This window comes from Triticum aestivum, chromosome 1A (assembly GCF_018294505.1).
Source record: "Triticum aestivum cultivar Chinese Spring chromosome 1A, IWGSC CS RefSeq v2.1, whole genome shotgun sequence".
NCBI lineage: Eukaryota > Viridiplantae > Streptophyta > Magnoliopsida > Poales > Poaceae > Triticum > Triticum aestivum.
The window spans coordinates 552,193,636-552,211,883 of record NC_057794.1 but is presented as its reverse complement, the minus strand read 5'-3'; the positions used below and the strand labels follow the sequence as shown (position 1 = coordinate 552,211,883).

The following is an 18,248-nucleotide window of genomic DNA, read 5'->3' as shown; positions in this document are numbered from 1 at the left end:
CTCCCAGCACCCATCCATGGTGTGTCTATCATCATCGATGGGCGTGAGGAGGTGTGTCTCCAACGGATTTGTTTCTGATGGATTTGCTCAGATTTGGTCGTAGTTCGTCTACGTTCATGTGTTTTTAGGTTAGATCATTCCGATCTACGCTACTCTTCATCGGCGGTGGTTACTGTTCTGCTGCGCTGATCCTATGAGACCTTATCATGATGACTTGCCGACTGTCTAATACAACAAGTCTTGCCCGGCTCCGGCGAGGGAAGGGCAATGACGGCGGCGCGTCTTCGTCTCGCTTCAGTGTTTGTAGTCGTCGCTATGTGGTCTACAGATTTGAATGTACTAATTTTTATTATTTTTGATGTTCGTTGTACTACCATGATTAAAGATGAATAAATTGGAAGTTTTCTAAGAAAAAGTATACGGGTTTGACTCATCAAAGATACAAGTGCGACAACTGTGCAAGCATGTGCGTCGCTGACTGGCAGACGACACGACCACCGCACAAGTGTGCATTAACAAAAAAAACAGAAAAATCTAGCCCGCGCCCCGAGGAATCTTTCCAAGGCAAAAAACAAGGCAGCAGTTGGGCCACGCCCCGGTGCGCTGTCGAACGGCGGTTGGGCCTGTTGGCCGAGCCGCAGCCCGGCCACTTGGCAAAAAATCACCCATCCCATCCATCCGTCCAGAACCTTCCGAGGCCACGCTCCCGACGCGTGCTCTAGAACCTTCCACAGCCTTCCCGACGCCTCCCGACGCCCGCGCACTGTACGGACGGGTATTTAGCACTGCGGCCGCCACTCCACTCCACCCCCCCGCGACCGCCCGACGGAATTCACCCACCGTCTCCCTCATTTCTTTACCCACCATTTACCTTATTACCGCACAAAGATCTCGCCCGCCGCCTTCGATTCCGTCCCAAAAATCCGAGCTTTCAGCGGGAGCAGGGCTGGTTGGTGCCCGATCCGAGCTTCTTCTTCCTCGGCGCCGCCGGCGGAGCTTTCTTTCTTCTCGGGCCTGATCCGATTCGTGCTCTTCTTGCTTCGGTAGGTGGGGCGGGGGTCGGCCATGGACGCGATGCCGCCGGAGGGCATTGTGAAGGAGGAGGAGGTGCTGCTGCACGAGGAGCGCACGCACCCGGCGGCCGCGCCGCCGCAGCAGCGGCAGGACGGGGCGCTGCCGCGGCCGATGGAGGGGCTGCACGAGGCCGGGCCGCCGCCGTTCCTCACCAAGACGTACGACCTGGTGGAGGACCCGGCCACGGACCAGGTCGTGTCCTGGGGCCGCGCCGGCAACACCTTCGTCGTCTGGGACCCGCACGTCTTCGCCGAGGCCCTGCTCCCGCGCCTCTTCAAGCACTCCAACTTCTCCAGCTTCGTCCGCCAGCTCAACACCTATGTGAGTCAGAGTCTCCCTCCCGTGTCTTGGTGCTGATGCATCTTGCTAATTTCTTAGTCATGGTGCTAATTTGTTCTGGTAATAAGGGGATGGGGAAGTAGAAGCATTTTTCTGCTAGTTAATTATTCGATCTTGCTGCTTTTCTGTCCTGTCATGACTGCAATTAAGCATATGCATCTTTGTGTTAAGAAGACGGCAGCATATTCGTGTGTAGCTGGTCTAGGTAAATCAGCAGCATTTCAGATAACCACTGTGCTCTTCAGATTGCGATATGAGAACTGGATCTGTTGCTGTCCAGGGTAATGCTCTGATAACTGAACTAGTCATAACTGATAATTCCAAACTACTGTAGATAGACTAGGATTTAGGAAAATCTAAATAAAATAAACTAGGATTTTGATAACATCCAGCTTCTGTGTGTGTTGTATTCTACTTGAGATTATTTAATTAATAAGTGTAAATTAAGCCAGCCACTAGTGTACAAGGGCTTTTCAGCTTTAATGGAAGTACATCCTAGTTCTAAAACTTTTAACATTGTACTGTACTGATTGTGTGTGTGTGTGTGTGTGGAAATCTTCTGAATGTGCTTATTCTTGAAGCAATGTGTCCTGCAATGAGCTTCATCTGACGGTGAGGCATGGAGATGAACTCTCCAGAAAAAAATTGTATCATCCTGACATCATTCCTTGAACTTCTTATTGTAGCTAGATGGAACAAGATACTGGATGAAGTACAGGAACAAGATTGTTTTGTTCTAGAAGACTCTACTGATGATATAGTGTACTGATGATCAAGCTATAATCTAGAAGTTACAGCATAGCCATGTTGCCTTGTGACTGTCTCTGTTGTGAGTTCTGTCCATGGCCTAACCGTGGTCGTTACTTACCTCTTGCAATCTGCAGGGATTCAGAAAGGTTGATCCTGACAGATGGGAGTTTGCAAATGAAGGTTTCCTTAGGGGTCAGAGGCATCTTCTCAAGACGATCAAGAGAAGGAAGCCGCCATCCAATGCGCCCTCATCACAGCAGCAGGCCCTCACATCTTGCCTGGAGGTTGGTGAGTTTGGATTTGAGGAAGAGATTGACAGGCTCAAGCGCGACAAGAACCTCTTGATCACAGAGGTAGTGAAGCTAAGGCAGGAGCAGCAAGCTACTAAGGATAATGTGCAAGCCATGGAAGGCAGGCTACGAGCTGCTGAACAGAGACAGGCCCAGATGATGGGGTTCTTGGCAAGAGCAATGCGTAACCCACACTTCTTCCAGCAATTAGTCCAGAAGCAAGATAAGAGGAAGGAGCTTGAAGATGCCATCTCGAAGAAAAGAAGGCGGCCTATAGACAATGCTCCATTTTATGGTTCGGGGGCAACAACAAGTCAGAGCGAGCAACTTGATTCACAGTTCCTGTTTGATTCTGGTGTCCTCAGTGAACCTGGAATGAACGGGATGGAGAATTTAGCGCAGAACATTCAGGAGCTTGGGCAGGGCAAAACAGACGAGGAGAAGAAGGATGAAGCTAATGGGCAGCTGGACATCAACAGCGATTTCTGGGCAGAGCTATTTTCTGATGATTTTGGAGACGAAGACGGGTCTGGGCTGTCAGAGTTGGAGGGAAGGAGACCTGAAGATATCGATGAACTGGGTCAGCAGTTGGGGTATCTGAGTTCTACTAGCCCGCAGTAGAGTTTTGTTCACAGTGGTTCACTTCAACCAACAAACATTGCTTCTTCAGTACTACTATTGCAGATCATCTTGAACAATCTGGTATATTTCGTGTTCAATAACACAAATATCATAATCTTACTAATAAGTGTAGTGAAAATATGGTAACATGGTAATTAACGCAGTGACACATGTATGATTTGTGTTGCCATAAGTCTGCAGGAGTGAGAGTTAGTGTAGTGGTTGGATCTTTGAGAACATGGTTGAAACCTACATGCCTGTTTTCATTCTTGATTGGTCTGCTTTATGGCTTTCCCTCTTTTGCTACTTACTGAAGCTTTCTTGTTTGTTCATTAACCAGATTTAGTTGATTGGTGGCAACATGACTGGCTATCTGAGGTGTTCCATACCGGGGATTGGAACACCTCTGGGTAGGGAGTAGAAGCTGAAGACTAATTGCTGTAAGTACTCGCCTGCCTCTCTCCACTTGCAAAAGTCATGTCATTTACGAATTGTTCTAGAATTCCCGCAAAAAAAGGAGTTGTTCTAGAATATAACAATGTTTGATTTCTTCAATGCAGGCGTCGCTTGATGGAGACCCATGACGTGTATTGAATGGTTACCTAAACTCGTAACTCTGAAGAAGATGGTCCAGGTAGTCGACATTCGGTTGTTCTGAGCTGGTGTTCAGCAGCAGTAGCTGTGGAAGTGTGTTACTGTATATACTCGTTGGGTGAAGCTTTGTTGTGAAAGTCTGGTCTGTAGTCAGCCGTTGGCATCTGGGTGTGGGTTCAGTCATTTCTCCTTCTGCCGTCCATTTGCCAATTTACCTTACTTTTAGGGCCTGTGTCCTGTGTGATGATTGGTAGTGTATGCTGCAACCTCTGTTATATTGAGATAATAAATGTTGATAACCTTTGCAAGGTACTATTGATTAGTGGTCTTATTATTGAACTCGAAGCTAAGGACAATCACCCTTTAGGCAATGTGCACTGATAGGCAGTTCTTCATCAATCATGTTTAGTTTCCTCGCACCCTGCACAAGGCTAGTTTAAGTTTATCGAAACTGCGGGGCACACAACAGTTCCCGGCCGGTATGCAGTGTTGGAATATTTGTATAGGGATAGAGTTGTATAGAGAGAGAACTTCTCCAGTTTAAACCTGTATCTCCTCTATCTCTTCTTCTGTTCCAAACTCTACCGATCAATCTGTCGATCGTTTTCTTCTTGTACACCACGGCAATGCCCATATAAATACAAGTGCGGCCCGAGCAAAGGGTTTAACGCTTCCCAATAATCTTACATGGTAATCAGAGCGACTTCTTCCTAAGATCAAAAGGAGATCGCATCTAGACAAGCCGTTCTTCAACCTATCGCCATGACTACTGCTTCCACCACCTCTAGCACCATGAGTGCTCTCGCCACGTCCCTTGCGTCCACCTCCACCTTTGCCCCTTCCTCCTCCTCCACCGCATCCTTTACCACGTCCCTTGGATCACCCCCCCCCCCCCAGGAGAAGCTTATGAGGAACAACTACCTCATGTGGAAGGCCATCGTGCTGCCTCAAATCAAAGGCGCACAGATGGGCCACCACCTTGATCCGGCGAGCAAGGCACCACCGGAAACCCTCACCATCACCAAGGATGGGAAGGAGGAGCAGATCGCCAATTTCGCCCGAGTTCTCTGGTATGCACAGCAACAACAGGTTCAGAGTTTTCTGATGGGTTCTCTGTCTCGCGAGATTCTTGCACAGGTGGTTACCCTTCAGACACCGGCGGAGGTGTGGGCGGCGATCGAAGCTATGTTTGCTGCCCAAACCGAAGCACAGGCGATCAATACTCGGATGGAACTCACAAACCTCAGGAAGGGTAACATGTCCATGTCAGAGTACTTAGCCAAGATCAAGATGCTCACGGATGAGATCGCCTGCACCGGAGCTGCCATGTCCAGAGGCGAGATCGTCTCCCAAGTTCTGGCCGGCCTCGACCTCGACTACAACCCGGTCGTGTCGGCGCTTGCTACGCGGGTTGAACCCGTGACCGTCCAGGAGCTATACACGCAGCTTCTCAGTTTTGATGCATGCCTCAATCTTCTCCATGGGATGAACGTGCACCAGTCTTCGGCTAACGCCGCCTCGCGTGGCCGTGGTACTGGCCGTGGGCGCGATCAGGGAAGGAACCGCAGCAACAGCAGCGGTGGTGGCGGGCGCGGCCGCGGCAGCGGACCAGGTGCTCGATCCGGCGGGGGCGGCTACACCAGCACCAACGCTCCTGCCCGTTCTGGAGGGGGTGGCTTCAACAACAATCACACCTCCTCTGGACCTTCCTCAAGCAACCGTGTTCGGTGTCAATTGTGCAAGAAACCGGGCCATGAGGTCATGGACTGTTGGCATCGTTATGATGAAGACTACGTTCCTGACGCCCGTCATGTCGCTGCCGCAATCAGAGAGCAAGGAGGAGATGGCACAGTCTGGTACGCCGATTCAGGGGCCACTGATCATGTCACCAACGAGCTTGAAAAACTCTCCATGAGGGAGAGATACCTCGGCAATGATCAAATTCACACTGCAAGCGGTGGAGGTATGGATATTTGTCACATTGGTCAAGCATCTATTAATCCCCCTACTCTTAAACGTGATCTTATTTTAAAAGATGTCCTTCATGTTCCACAAGCCGACAAAAACCTAGCATCCATGTCTCGTTTATCTGCCGATAATAATGTTTTCTTTGAAACTCATCCAACATATTTTTTCATCAAGGATCGGGCAACGAGGGAGCTCATTCATCACGATAGATGCATTGGAGGCTTGTATCCCATCACATCCGGAGCACTTAGTCGAAAGCCTCGTCATCAAGTTTACTCCGTCATCAAGCCCTCCTTGGCGAGATGGCATCAAAGATTAGGACATCCTTCTTCGATCATAGTCAAGCAAGTAGTGAATAAAGGCAATCTTCCATTATCATCTAGTCAAAATATTGAGTCTGTTTGTGATGCTTGTCAGTGTGCAAAGAGTCATCAACTCCCTTATCCTAAGTCAAATAGTGTGTCTCGTGCTCCATTGGAACTTATTTTTAGTGATGTATGGGGTCATGCAAGAGATTCTTTTGGAAGAAAAAAATATATTATGTTAGCTTTATTGATGACTTTAGCAAGTTCACTTGGATATATTTGCTTAAGTTTAAATCTGAAGTTCTTTCCATCTTCCAAGAATTTCAGAAACTTGTTGAGCGTCAATTCAACAGAAAGATTATTGCAGTTCAAAGTGACCGGGGAGGAGAGTATGAGAAACTCAACTCTTTCTTTCGTGACATTGGTATTAGTCATCATGTCTCTTGCCCTCATGCTCATCAGCAGAATGGCTCCGCCGAGCGTAAACATCGCCACATTGTCGAAGTAGGTCTATTCCTTCTAGCTCATGCATCCATGCCCTTAAAATATTGGGACGAAGCCTTTATTGCTGCCACTTATCTTATAAATCGTCTTCCCAACGAAGTAATTGGTCATATCACTCCTTTGGAAAAATTGTTTCATCAAAAACCAGACTATAACTCCTTGAGAATTTTCGGGTGTGCTTGCTACCCTAATCTTCGTCCATATAATCATCACAAACTTGAGTTTCGTTCGACTCAATGTGTGTTTCTCGGTTATAGTAACCTTCACAAAGGATACAAGTGTCTTGAAATCTCTACTGGACGAATCTATATTTCTCGTGATGTTATATTTGATGAAACAATATTCCCTTTTGAAAAACTTCATCCAAATGCCGGATCTCTTCTTCGTGCAGAAATTGCACTTCTTCCGGAATATGTATCTAGTCCAGATCACGGGGGTGAGTTAAATAGTGCTGATCATGTGACTAATCCTAAAGAAAATATGGTTTTTGATGGTAAAAGTGCAGCTTCAGGACGTGATTTTATGCAAAGAGATGCAGCCAAAACTGTCACGGGATCCCAGGAAGATTTGAGCGGCAGCAGAACAGGATCCGAGGAAAATCCCCGCGTCAGGCTTGGCACGCGATCCTAGGCGATTCCCTCCGTGTCGCATGCGCCAGCCGACGACAGCCCAGGCAACGTGGGCCAGCCTAGCCAAACCGGCGCGGGCCAATGCCGCTCCCCGAGCGCCACGCGTGCGGCTGATGGGCTGGTGGCGGACCAGGAGACAGGCGCGGGGCCCAGCACCAACGTCTCGCCCCACGCATCCGAGGAGACAGCCAGCGAGGGTGACACGCGGCGCGGCTCCACTGGAGCGTTGATCGCGAGGGAGATCCCTGTCGCCTCGGATCTGGAGCGGTCTGTCGCGGCTGATCCAAATCGGTCTGGCGCAACGGATCCGGCCGGATCTTCTGTGGTTGCAAATTCTGCTGGTGATTCTGATGCGCCAGGTATTCCACTTCGACACACGAGGTCTCGGTCTGGTATTGTTAAGAAGAAAGAATACACTGATGGCACTATAAGGTATGATAAAATTAAACGTGCTTTTCTTACTAGTATGGGTGAACCAACTCATTTGCATGATGCACTTGCTAGTAAAGAATGGAAAAAGGCTATGGATGTTGAATATGAAGCACTTATGAAAAACAAAACTTGGCGTCTGGTACCACCAACAAAGGGCATAAATGTCATAGATTGCAAGTGGGTATACAAGATCAAGAGAAAATCTGATGGAAGCATAGACAGATATAAGGCAAGGTTAGTTGCGAAAGGTTTCAAGCAGAGATTTGGTATTGGTTATGATGATACTTTTAGTCCTGTTGTTAAAGCAGCTACAATTCGACTTGTGCTATCTGTTACGGTTTCCAAGGGTTGGAGTTTAAGGCAACTAGATGTTCAGAACGCGTTTCTTCATGGTGTTCTGGAAGAAGAGGTTTTTATGCGGCAACCACCAGGTTATGAGAACAAAAATTCACCTCATTTTGTTTGCAAGTTAGATAAGGCTTTATATGGTTTGAAACAGGCCCCAAGAGCCTGGTACTCAAGGTTGAACACTCAGTTACAACAACTTGGGTTTACACCATCTAAGGCAGATACCTCATTATTTTTCTATCAAAAAGGAAATGTCATTATCTATGTTTTAGTATATGTTGATGACATTATTGTTGCTAGTTCAAGTTCAGATGCTACCACTTGTTTTCTTAAGGATTTAAAGATGGAGTTTGCTCTTAAGGATCTAGGGGATCTTCATTATTTCCTTGGCATAGAGGTCAAACAGATAAAAGATGGTATACTTCTTTCACAAGAGAAATATGCTCATGACATACTCAGGAGAGTAGGGTTGGAAAACTGCAAACCTGTAAGTACACCAATCTCAACCTCAGAAAAACTCATAGTCGATAGTGGAGAAGCACTTGGACCTGAGGATGCAACAAACTATAGAAGTGTTGTGGGTGCATTACAATATTTAACTCTTACACGTCCTGATATTTCTTACTCTGTGAACAAAGTGTGTCAATATTTGCATGCACCTACTACCACTCATTGGACTGCAGTTAAAAGAATTGTAAGGTATCTGAAGTTCCCAGAAGGACTTGGACTGAGAATTGTCAAGTCTTCGTCTATGCTTGTGACTGCTTATTCAGATGCAGATTGGGCAGGATGTCCTGATGATAGAAGGTCTACAGGTGGATTTGCTGTTTTTCTGGGAACAAATCTTATATCATGGAGTGCAAGGAAACAGGCTACAGTTTCAAGGTCAAGTACTGAGGCAGAGTATAAGGCTCTAGCAAATGCCACAGCTGAAGTCATGTGGATTCAAACATTGCTTTATGAGCTCGGAATTAAGACTCCACAAGCTGCAAGATTATGTTGTGATAATATTGGTGTAACCTATCTTTCAGCTAATCCTGTTTTTCATGCACGTACTAAACATATTGAGGTTGATTTTCACTTCGTCAGAGAAAGAGTAGCTCGCAAACTGCTTGACATACAGTTTATATCCACTGGTGATTAACTGGCTGATGGTTTTACAAAACCTCTCACTATGAGGAGACCTGATGAGTTTAAGTTCAATCTCAACCTTGGAATAGCATAGGTTTAGATTGAGGGGGAGTGTTGGAATATTTGTATAGAGATAGAGTTGTATAGAGAGAGAACTTCTCCTGTTTAAACCTGTATCTCCTTTCTATCTCTTCTTCTGTTCCAAACTCTACCGATCAATCTGTCGATCGTTTTCTTCTTGTATGCCACGGCAATGCCCATATAAATACAAATGCGGCCCGAGCAAAGGGTTTAACGCTTTCCAATAATCTTACATGCAGATGACGCTGCAATCCAGCGGAGTACAAGTGCTCGCTCACTGCATCTGATGGTGGCCGCAGCATGTCTGTCGTGTTTATCGCTTGCATAGCAGCCCTCTAAGTTGAGGGATGTAGAATGATCTGCTAGCCGCTTCACACGAGGAAAACCTGGATATGCCAACATACATTCAGCCCTGAACCACAAAGGCGGCCAAGCAGTTCACTCACAAGTCACAATGTAACATGCTTATCTTTTTCTCATGCCAACTATCATGCAATTTATCAAATTCTAATGTTCCTAGCAATGACTATTACTAAGCTTTTGATGAGCACACGTGGTAATTGTGCAGCAAAACTCCATGAAGTGTCTCAAACCGATGACGCGGTAGCTGTAGGGCGCGGCTTTAAATCAGGCCGGTTAATGGCCACGAACATGGCTGTGACCTGCAAACCTGATTGCAAAGAGGATGTCCACTTGTAAAATCACCAAGGTACACTGCTGATGTGCACAGAGTATTCAGGTGTTGGGGGAGTGGGCTTGCAAGGTCCTTCCAATCTCTTGTATATATAGTTAAATTTCTCTGACAGTTATTGAATTCGGATCAATCTGGTTGTTACTCTATCATCTTTGATCAATTATTAGCCGCAGTTTGAATCGGAAAGTCATGTGCACCCGTTGAAGTGATTTAGAAGTTACTCTATCATCTTTGATCAATTATTAGCCGCAGTTTGAATCTGGTTGTTACTCTATCATCTTTGATCAATTATTAGCCGCAGTTTGAATCTGGTTGTTACTCTATCATCTTTATATACATGGTAGGACCGCTAATCGAAACTCAGTTGGTGAATCTGTTGTTGGACTGCTGCCGCCGAGGCTAGAGAAAATCCACCACTATCGCAGGCTACCTGTAGTTGTCGATTGAAAATCCAATGCATCATCCACTCTGTTGTGATGAGCCATTGCATACCAAAAAGGGACTGGCTGGGTGCCAGTCGACTGAATTCCCAATTTGGGCCAATCGCTGTTCTTCATCCTTGATCTCCGATCTAACGATTGCAAAGTCGTCTTCCAACTCTGGATGCATCTTCTTCCAACCGCCCCACGAACCATCGGCCGAACCGTTGGCCACCACCGCCTGCTGCCGGCGGCGCTACTGCGCAGCCTCGCCGCCCCCGCCCTCCCCGAAACCTCCTCCCACAGCCGTGTTGCCGCTGCCCCGGCCATCCCTTTAGGGCCGGGCCATCGTTCACCACCACGGTGCTGCCCCCCCCCCCCAACCGCCCTGCTGCCTCCCCCACCCCCACACTATGATAGCTGATGGGGTAGCCTGCCCAGCGAGGTTCTTTCTCCCACCCGTCTGTTTATCCGTTCAACCAAAAATCGACTGACCTCAAATTTGGAACTCATGCAATTGACATGTAGTTATTGTGTACCAAAAATGATCGCAAGGGGGTGGGTGTACCACGGAACAACATGACTGAATCTAGCGGAACATGAGGAGGTTGCCAGTCACCAAATTATGATAAATTATGCACATAATCAAGTAGAGGAATCAATACTAAATGGATATATAAATAATTATGACAGTGGTCAAAAGTGAAAGGAAGCAAATTAGTCATATTTGAATGGATTGCTCTGAAAGACAGGAAAACATAGAAGCAGTGGCGGAGCCAGAACTTTTTTGAAGCCCGGGCAAGCTTGAGCCTGAGTCTAATTTGGAAATCAAAATCAAGTGTTTCGATAAACAATATATAAAATCGCCCCAAACTTCGAAAACACAAATATCCAATAGTAATGAAGTGAAAATATGAACATATCAGTCATGCAAAATGTAATTTTAATGTGAGCTAGTATATGATACATCAATATTCAGTTTTATACAGTGCCAGAATCGGGTTCTTTGTCAAGTACCAAAGTACTCGGCGAAGGTCGGTATCACAGCTCAGCAACTAGTTTGCCGAGCGCAACACTCGACAAACCCTACTTGAAATACCCCCTTTCAGCAAAGAGAGCTTCGTCGATTTCCTTCCATCGGATACTTGACAAAGACTTTATCGAGGGTTAAAATGAGCTACTCGGTAAAATAAAGTAGGCTAACGGCTAGTTAGACACATATGGCGCTTGCCACGTGGCATGTTGTCTTTGCCGAGTATCTTCCGTACCATACTCGGCGAAGACAATACAATTGAAGGGTGACACATGCCAATTGCAGTCTTCGGCAAAGCGTTCGTTGGTTTGCTGACTATCTTCCGTACCTTACTCGCCGAAGACAGGACAACTGAAGGGTGACACATGTCCTTGATGTTTGCCAAGTGCAGTCTTCGGCAAAGCATTCGTTGGTTTGTCGAGTGCTGCCTTTAGCAAGCGTTCGTAGGTTTGTCGAGTGCTGCCTTTAGCATGATACTAGGTGAAGATGGTTCCATTGCAGTTAACGTGTCCTTGATGTTTGTCGAGTGCTGCCTTTAGCAAGCGTTCGTAGGTTTTCTGAGTGCCCCCTCAATCACACTCGACAAACAACTTACGGCAAAAGGGCTGCTCAGGTCGCACCATGTGTCGCCCATTGCCAAGTGTCCTGGAGAAGGTTCTCGCCAAACTGTCCTAGGAGCTTCGAGATATTGCCATGTGACAACATAAGTCATAAAACAAGGCCATGCATAGAACTAAACTTGTCATGTTACTTGTAAAAATATATCTATCAAAATTAGCATCCAAACATCCTAGAAGGCACTATACAACAAAAACAATTGAATTTCTAATGCACATAAATTAAGAGTTGCGATTAGTGAACATATTCAAAATAGAGAGCTTGTGTAAGAAAAGAGACGGGCATAGTACTGAATATATCAGTATCACGAGGCAGTCGCCGCACCATCTAAACTCAAAATTTAGCCCTAATCTATCAATCTTCAAATTAATTAAATTTTTTACCTAATCAGGAGAAAGACGAGAAAGGCACTGGACGAGGAGGATATAAGCCATTCCTAGACATGGATCCGCTCCACCCGCCACCGGCCGTGCGCCTAGGGCAGCCTCCGGATTCGCTCGCCGCCGGTTCGTCTCCATAGTCCAGCCTATTTTTCCCTTTTTTTTTCGAGGGGTAGAAACGAGCAGCCGAAGTGGTGGTGTCGTTGTGACTGCTCGTTTTGGAAGAAGGGAATCGCAGCCCATGACTGATGAACATTACGCCGACTGCACTTGATAGGCCTTGTTAATTAGCCCATGACAACGCTTGATAGGAACTCATTGTTGTGTTCTGCTCAAAAAGGAAAAAATGAGTCCATTTATTTATCACCTATCGTACACTTCTGTCTGGGCAAACGACGATGCATAACAAATTTTGCCCCATTGTTTATCAGGTGTGTACGCTGTCCCGTCGCCAGCGAGCCCGGGCAAGTGCCCGGGATGGCCGGGCGCTGGCTCCGCCACTGCATAGAAGACGAACATCAATGCTTTTGTAGCAAGTCCACTAACGCAACCTCGCCGTCACGTGGCTGCGCTAACCCATCTTTGAGCCCTTGCGAGCATACATATGTATACACGATGACGAAGATTCCTGTGGAACATTCCCTCCCTATGCGTGTCCATAAACAAATAACACTTAACCTCTTGTTGGCTGGCATTTGAAAATGCTTGAGGCCATGACAACATGATCGACGGAACATCATCAGTACACACATTGAAGTACTTGCAAATAGAAATATATTAGAGGCAATATTCCTAGAAATCCTTTCTCAACTTATTGTGAACTAGTTCATCTTTAATACCATAAGAACATCAAACAAATCAGCAACACCATCTCATATATATAAACTAGTAGTGGGATGACTCTACATCAGGCCACGAGGCAAAGATCTAGCCATCATTCGATGACCCGAAGATAGTGAAATCTGCCTTGAGGACGTACTTCGATTCTATAAGATACCCTCTGGACTTATCCTGGAGTTCCTTGAGTGGCAAGAAGGCTATCCATCCCCACCCTTCTGGATGTGTACACACTAAGAGATCTGCCATCACCTCAAAAGTAAGATCAACGGTTATTATCAGGGGGTTACAAACAGTATTTCACAGACCACACTATAGTTGCTAGGGGAGTGAATTGCAAGAAACCACCACATTTGGGGCTTATCTAGCAGAAAACAACCTGGTTGCTAATCATTTGCAAAAGCCACCGCGTATTCAGTAAAAGTGTTGCAGATTGCACTGAACATGTAATTTGGCACGGTTGAGGGCGTTTCCGACAGGTGGGGCCCAAAATAATCACACACAGACCCCTAGTAGATTTTAAAAAAATCAATCAGCCCTCTGGACCATGCCCCCGCCGCCGGAAGGAGGTGGAGCGAGGAGGAGATGGATAGGAGTGAGCCGGCGAGCGCGGCGTGCGCGTCGCGGTGGCCGATGGCGACGGTGAGCAGGCCGATGCGTCCCCGGCAGAGCGCCATGGCCTCCTGCTCCGTGAAGACCCCACACGGTCTCCCCTTTTTCTGTCTGTCTCTCGTCCCCGTCTCTGAAGCTCTCTGTCTTTTGAACAGAGGATGTGCGCCGCCGCCTCCTTCAGTTCGTCGCGCCGCCACCTAGTTCGCCGGATTCGCTGTCTGCCGGCCCCCTTCTCCGCCTGGAGCTTCGTCACCTGCACCCGCGCCCCGATCCGGTCGTCCCCGCCGCCAAACTCCACGTCCCTGCAGTCCCGCGCCGCCGCTGCTTCATGTCGAGCGAGCAGAGGACTGCGTCGTCCCTGCCTCGCCCGCTCTTGGACCTCTGCGTCGTCCTCACCGCCCACTGGTGAGCTCCTTCCGCCGCCTCTGGTCCCTTTCTTATCCTCGTGTCGCGCCGCTGCTAACTTCTCCGCCTCGCCGTCGTTTTGCTGCAGGAGCCGAGGCCGTCGCCCCCTCTCAGTTCGTCGCGCCACCTCCAGTTCCGCCGGATCCGTTGCCTGCGGGCCCTTCCTGGCCGGATCCCGCCGCCGCGCTGCCGTTCCTCGCCTGCAGCTCCGCCCAGCTACCGCCGTCCTGCTTCTTCCCGGCGAGAGGAAGGAGATGCCCTTCGGGGAGGGGGGGGGCTTGATTGCTTTTCTTTTATAAGATCCAGGGAGGTATATGTCAATTTGTTGCCAAATCAGCTCCTTATAGTCCGTCCCCACTAGTCAGAAAAATGGTTAAACGGGCTAAATCACCTGTTCAGTGTTTTTTGCAAAATGTTTACTGAATGTGCGGTGATTTTTGCAAATGATTAGCGACCAGGTGGTTTTCTGCAAGATAAGCCCCAAATGTGGTGGTTTCTTGCAATTCACTCTTGCTAGGGAGATCTTAACTTGTAGTTCTAGTGAGGTATTTCCCATTCTTTTGGTCCAGGATGGACAGAGTAATTTGAACCACCTTCCTGGACAGCTCATCCGCAGACTCCCGGTACAATCCCAAGGCGAGGCAATCAGTTCTGCGCCTCTCACCACGCGGATACATGCCAATGTACCTGTTGGCAAGAATGGGAAGTGATACTTCAAATATAATTGCGTACTCGGGAAAATGTATTTGAAGAATGTGGTTAGTTATGAAATCAGAAAGTCGTGTCTGAGCTTGGCAGGTACACCCATTAACTCTGAACATGACTTGGCGGCATCAAAATTAGAGTCTTAAAATTATACAAAAAATCTAAGCAAAACATGACTACAGTAAAATATAGTAAAAATGTTATTGTAAATATACTAGAAGTAGAGTTCTTTGGTTCCATGCTTAGAGATCATACTAAGATGTCCTGTTGGAATATCTGAAGGGACAACAGACCTTGCCTTGCACAAAGACTTGGCCATCGGTAATGTCTGTTGAGTTGACACAAAGCACTAAAAAATGCTTCTGGCCACTAAGTGTAAGCTAAAGCATACGTATAAGCAATAATATCGGATAACACATGCATCGTATATATATAATTAATGATGCAACTGGTAACAGGTGAATACCATTTGTGCCCGCCAACTTCAAATTTAGGAGAACGGACAAAGTTCTGAGAATCCAATTCTTGGAAATTGTTTATGGTCCAAGTGTATGTCCCTTTGATGAATCCCTTCTTCTGGATAAAGAGGTTCTGAACTGTGGTAGCTTTCTTTTGAACCACGACGGCCTTCTTTTCAGGAGAAGAGACATCAATTTTTAATATCTCCACACCAAAGACACAACTATCATCAACTAGAAAAGCAGATGATTTCAGTAGCTCCTGAAGAGAAATCAAGCATTCCTTGTTCGAGTAGCCATTCTGGAAAGCGTAGTTGTGGCTAGCTGTGTTTAGTTAAAAGTTAGTAAACTAGAGAAATACAAACTTGAAAATATTCCAAATAACATATAATCAACTTTTTCCCGCAAGGAAAAAACATATAATCAACTTTCACCCCTGTTAAGCATTTAAGGAGAGATGAAAGTAGTGAAATACATCCAAAAAAAGATTATCAAAGTAAAAAGAACATGTCTATGTACTCTGGAAGACTATAACGGTGTTTGAATCAGAAGAGTCTCAAGTGTGACACACATTGCAGTCAACGGATAAGCTTCACAGCGAAAAAAAAAAGAAGTGACTTGTTAATGGGAAAAGGAATTGACCATGTTACAACATTTATAGGTATTGATTTGTAATGATGGAATCTACAGCTCAAACTTGTGATGCACTAAGACTATATAGAGTCCTAGCTAATAGGATGGCTCTACTTTTTGTGTGTGGGGAAATAGGATGGATGTACTTGAAAAAACACATTCACGAGTCTACCTTTGTATCCATAATACATTCCTTTTGAATGGTTGAATATTGACAACTCAAAGTCTGCATGCACCGTGTGACCTGGCTCCAAACATCCCTGGGACATCATAAGAGAAAGAGCAACATATGGATTTCCTTTATCATCTTGTTTGTGCTTTGGAGTCACTTGAGCATCTTGTTTGTGCTTTGGAGTTACTTGCAGGCACCTGCGAAGGGAATTGAAGAAAAACAAAGTAAGTCTAGAAGTCATAACTAAATCAAGCCTGATTTCTTCACTTCATGCATCCTATCAAGCTTCATTGTCTGGATGTTTTCATGGGTGTGCGAGATTGTGGTTGATATTTCAACCTGACTGAAACATGATTTCTGAGTAATCAACATCCTAAATTATTATGTACTTAGCTAACAGACAGCTACTATATCCACTAGAAAAAACCAGATGGTATTTATATACATCTAATACATTAATTTTGTAAATTTCCTTTCGCGTTATGATGCATACCAATTGTACCCAGAGCAGTGAAAAGGAGCAGATAGCACTGAGGTAGCTTTCGTCTCAAGTAGCGCTGAGAAGTCATGAACCTTCCATTCTAAGTCTGGAACATGGGTCTTTCCTAGTGGTGCGGGAGCTGAAATTTGACAATGCATAAATCAACATTATATAACAGAGGAAAAAAAGAGTGTGGTATGAGCAAATTTATGTGCAGGTTGCAGTTCCAGCAGATAAACAAGTTGCAATATTCACCATGGGGAAAATTGAAGGGTGCAGAATAGCTAGCTCTCTATGTTCATGTTATATGATTGAAAATCTTGCATACAGTGATTTGTGAGAAGTGACCACTAATATATTATCGTAGTTATCATGTGACAAATCTGGGGTACAAACGACATAACATGCACTCTTCTCTTCTTCTATTTTCTTTGTTTTGAAGAGGCCACTTTCCTCACATATAAAAATAAATAGCGAGAACTAAGCGCTAGTTCAGTGGCAAGAGTGATAAGGTTGTTGAACCCACCCACCCCCGTTTAAATTGTCGCCATTGGGATGCTATCTGAGTTTATTCGCGGAGAGATCTCACTTGTACCTAACAGCGGAATGTTAAGGAAAGGGATCCTCCCCCTTTAGCCCCCCTTTTTCTCGTATATAAATAGTCTCTACTGCTGGTTGTGATCTACAACAAGCATTAGGACCAACACTGTAATTTACTGATGGCGTTTCTGCAAAAGGGTGCTGCATTCAACACACGAGTATGCAGTCATCTTGTCGATTCATCGACATGATGGTGATGGCAAGCGCTTCCTCAGTTTAAATAAAGCCACAGTCTCATATTTTTAACCTGACATGTACTCCTACTTAAAAGGGATTGGTGTGAATCGCGTCAGACTTTTTGTTTATAGCAGAATAAACCGTCTGAAGTTGAATTGGGCGGGCAAACGTACCTGTGCTGCCGGAGTTGCCCATAGCTCCTTCCTCTTCTTGGCCTGCAAGTGAAATTGGTCGTCGCACCATGGTAAGGGCACAAAGAAGAAGATACTCCGACCTCATAGCTTCATCAAACAGTTACTAAATAAAGGCATACAAAATTTTGTGCCACTATTCATATTGCCACAGTGCAGAGGTACAAGACAGTTGATATATACGGCGGCTTCAGTAGGTAAGTCATCATCAAACTAATGAACAATAAGAACCTAATTAAACCCGATTTGTTTCGCAGACGATCTCCAGGAAAGTCAACTCAATACTAAGTCGCACTGCATGCCAAGCCCTGAAAGTCGAAACCCTGCAATGTAAAAGGCGAAAGCAAAAGTGGGAGAGAGTAGAAGACCTGGCTGGCGCAGATTCCACAATGGATTGGCTTCCTCCACGGACGGCGTCTGCTGGGGCTCAGGGCTTCTTTATGAGGGAGGCTGCCTCCTCTGCCCCGAATTCTACGGCTGGTTTCCGGTAATCGAACGATTCCGGGATTTTTCTCCCCCGAGGACTGAACCCGTTCCGTGCCTTTGGACCGGCCGCCCGCAGGCCGGATCGAGAAAGGAACGGGCCAACATTCTTGGCTTGGCTCGGCCCGTTTTTCCTGCTGTAGGCTGCAGCTAGCTTCTAACGTCGTCGCTGAAGCTGTTGGGCCAAGCGGTTTCCCAGGACGCTCAAGTGACCACGCGGACACATGATCCCCTCTCGTTAGGGTTTTTTCTTCCTCCCGGCGGCGCTCACACGTTGTGGAGAT

At 46.3% G+C, this 18,248-nt stretch overlaps 2 protein-coding genes across 2 annotated transcripts; one reads left to right on the top strand and one right to left on the bottom strand.

Annotated features, from left to right (window-relative positions):
* Window positions 1–700: 700 nt before the first annotated feature.
* Window positions 701–3,997, top strand: LOC123066599 (heat stress transcription factor A-2c). The gene is made up of 5 exons (XM_044489653.1): window positions 701–949; window positions 1,048–1,395; window positions 2,298–3,155; window positions 3,415–3,514; window positions 3,635–3,997. The coding sequence occupies exons 2-3, from the start codon at window positions 1,066–1,068 to the stop codon at window positions 3,072–3,074; spliced, it is 1,107 nt and encodes a 368-aa protein (XP_044345588.1). The 5' UTR covers window positions 701–949; window positions 1,048–1,065; the 3' UTR covers window positions 3,075–3,155; window positions 3,415–3,514; window positions 3,635–3,997.
* A 9,020-nt stretch (window positions 3,998–13,017) lies between these two features.
* LOC123180712 (uncharacterized) lies at window positions 13,018–17,967 on the bottom strand. The gene is made up of 7 exons (XM_044592830.1): window positions 17,850–17,967; window positions 17,464–17,505; window positions 16,526–16,652; window positions 16,033–16,229; window positions 15,236–15,551; window positions 14,594–14,751; window positions 13,018–13,289 (listed from the first exon to the last, which is right to left on the bottom strand). Exons 2-7 carry the CDS (start codon window positions 17,483–17,485, stop codon window positions 13,138–13,140), a joined length of 972 nt encoding a protein of 323 aa, XP_044448765.1. The 5' UTR covers window positions 17,486–17,505; window positions 17,850–17,967; the 3' UTR covers window positions 13,018–13,137.
* Between the last annotated feature and the right edge of the window lie 281 nt (window positions 17,968–18,248).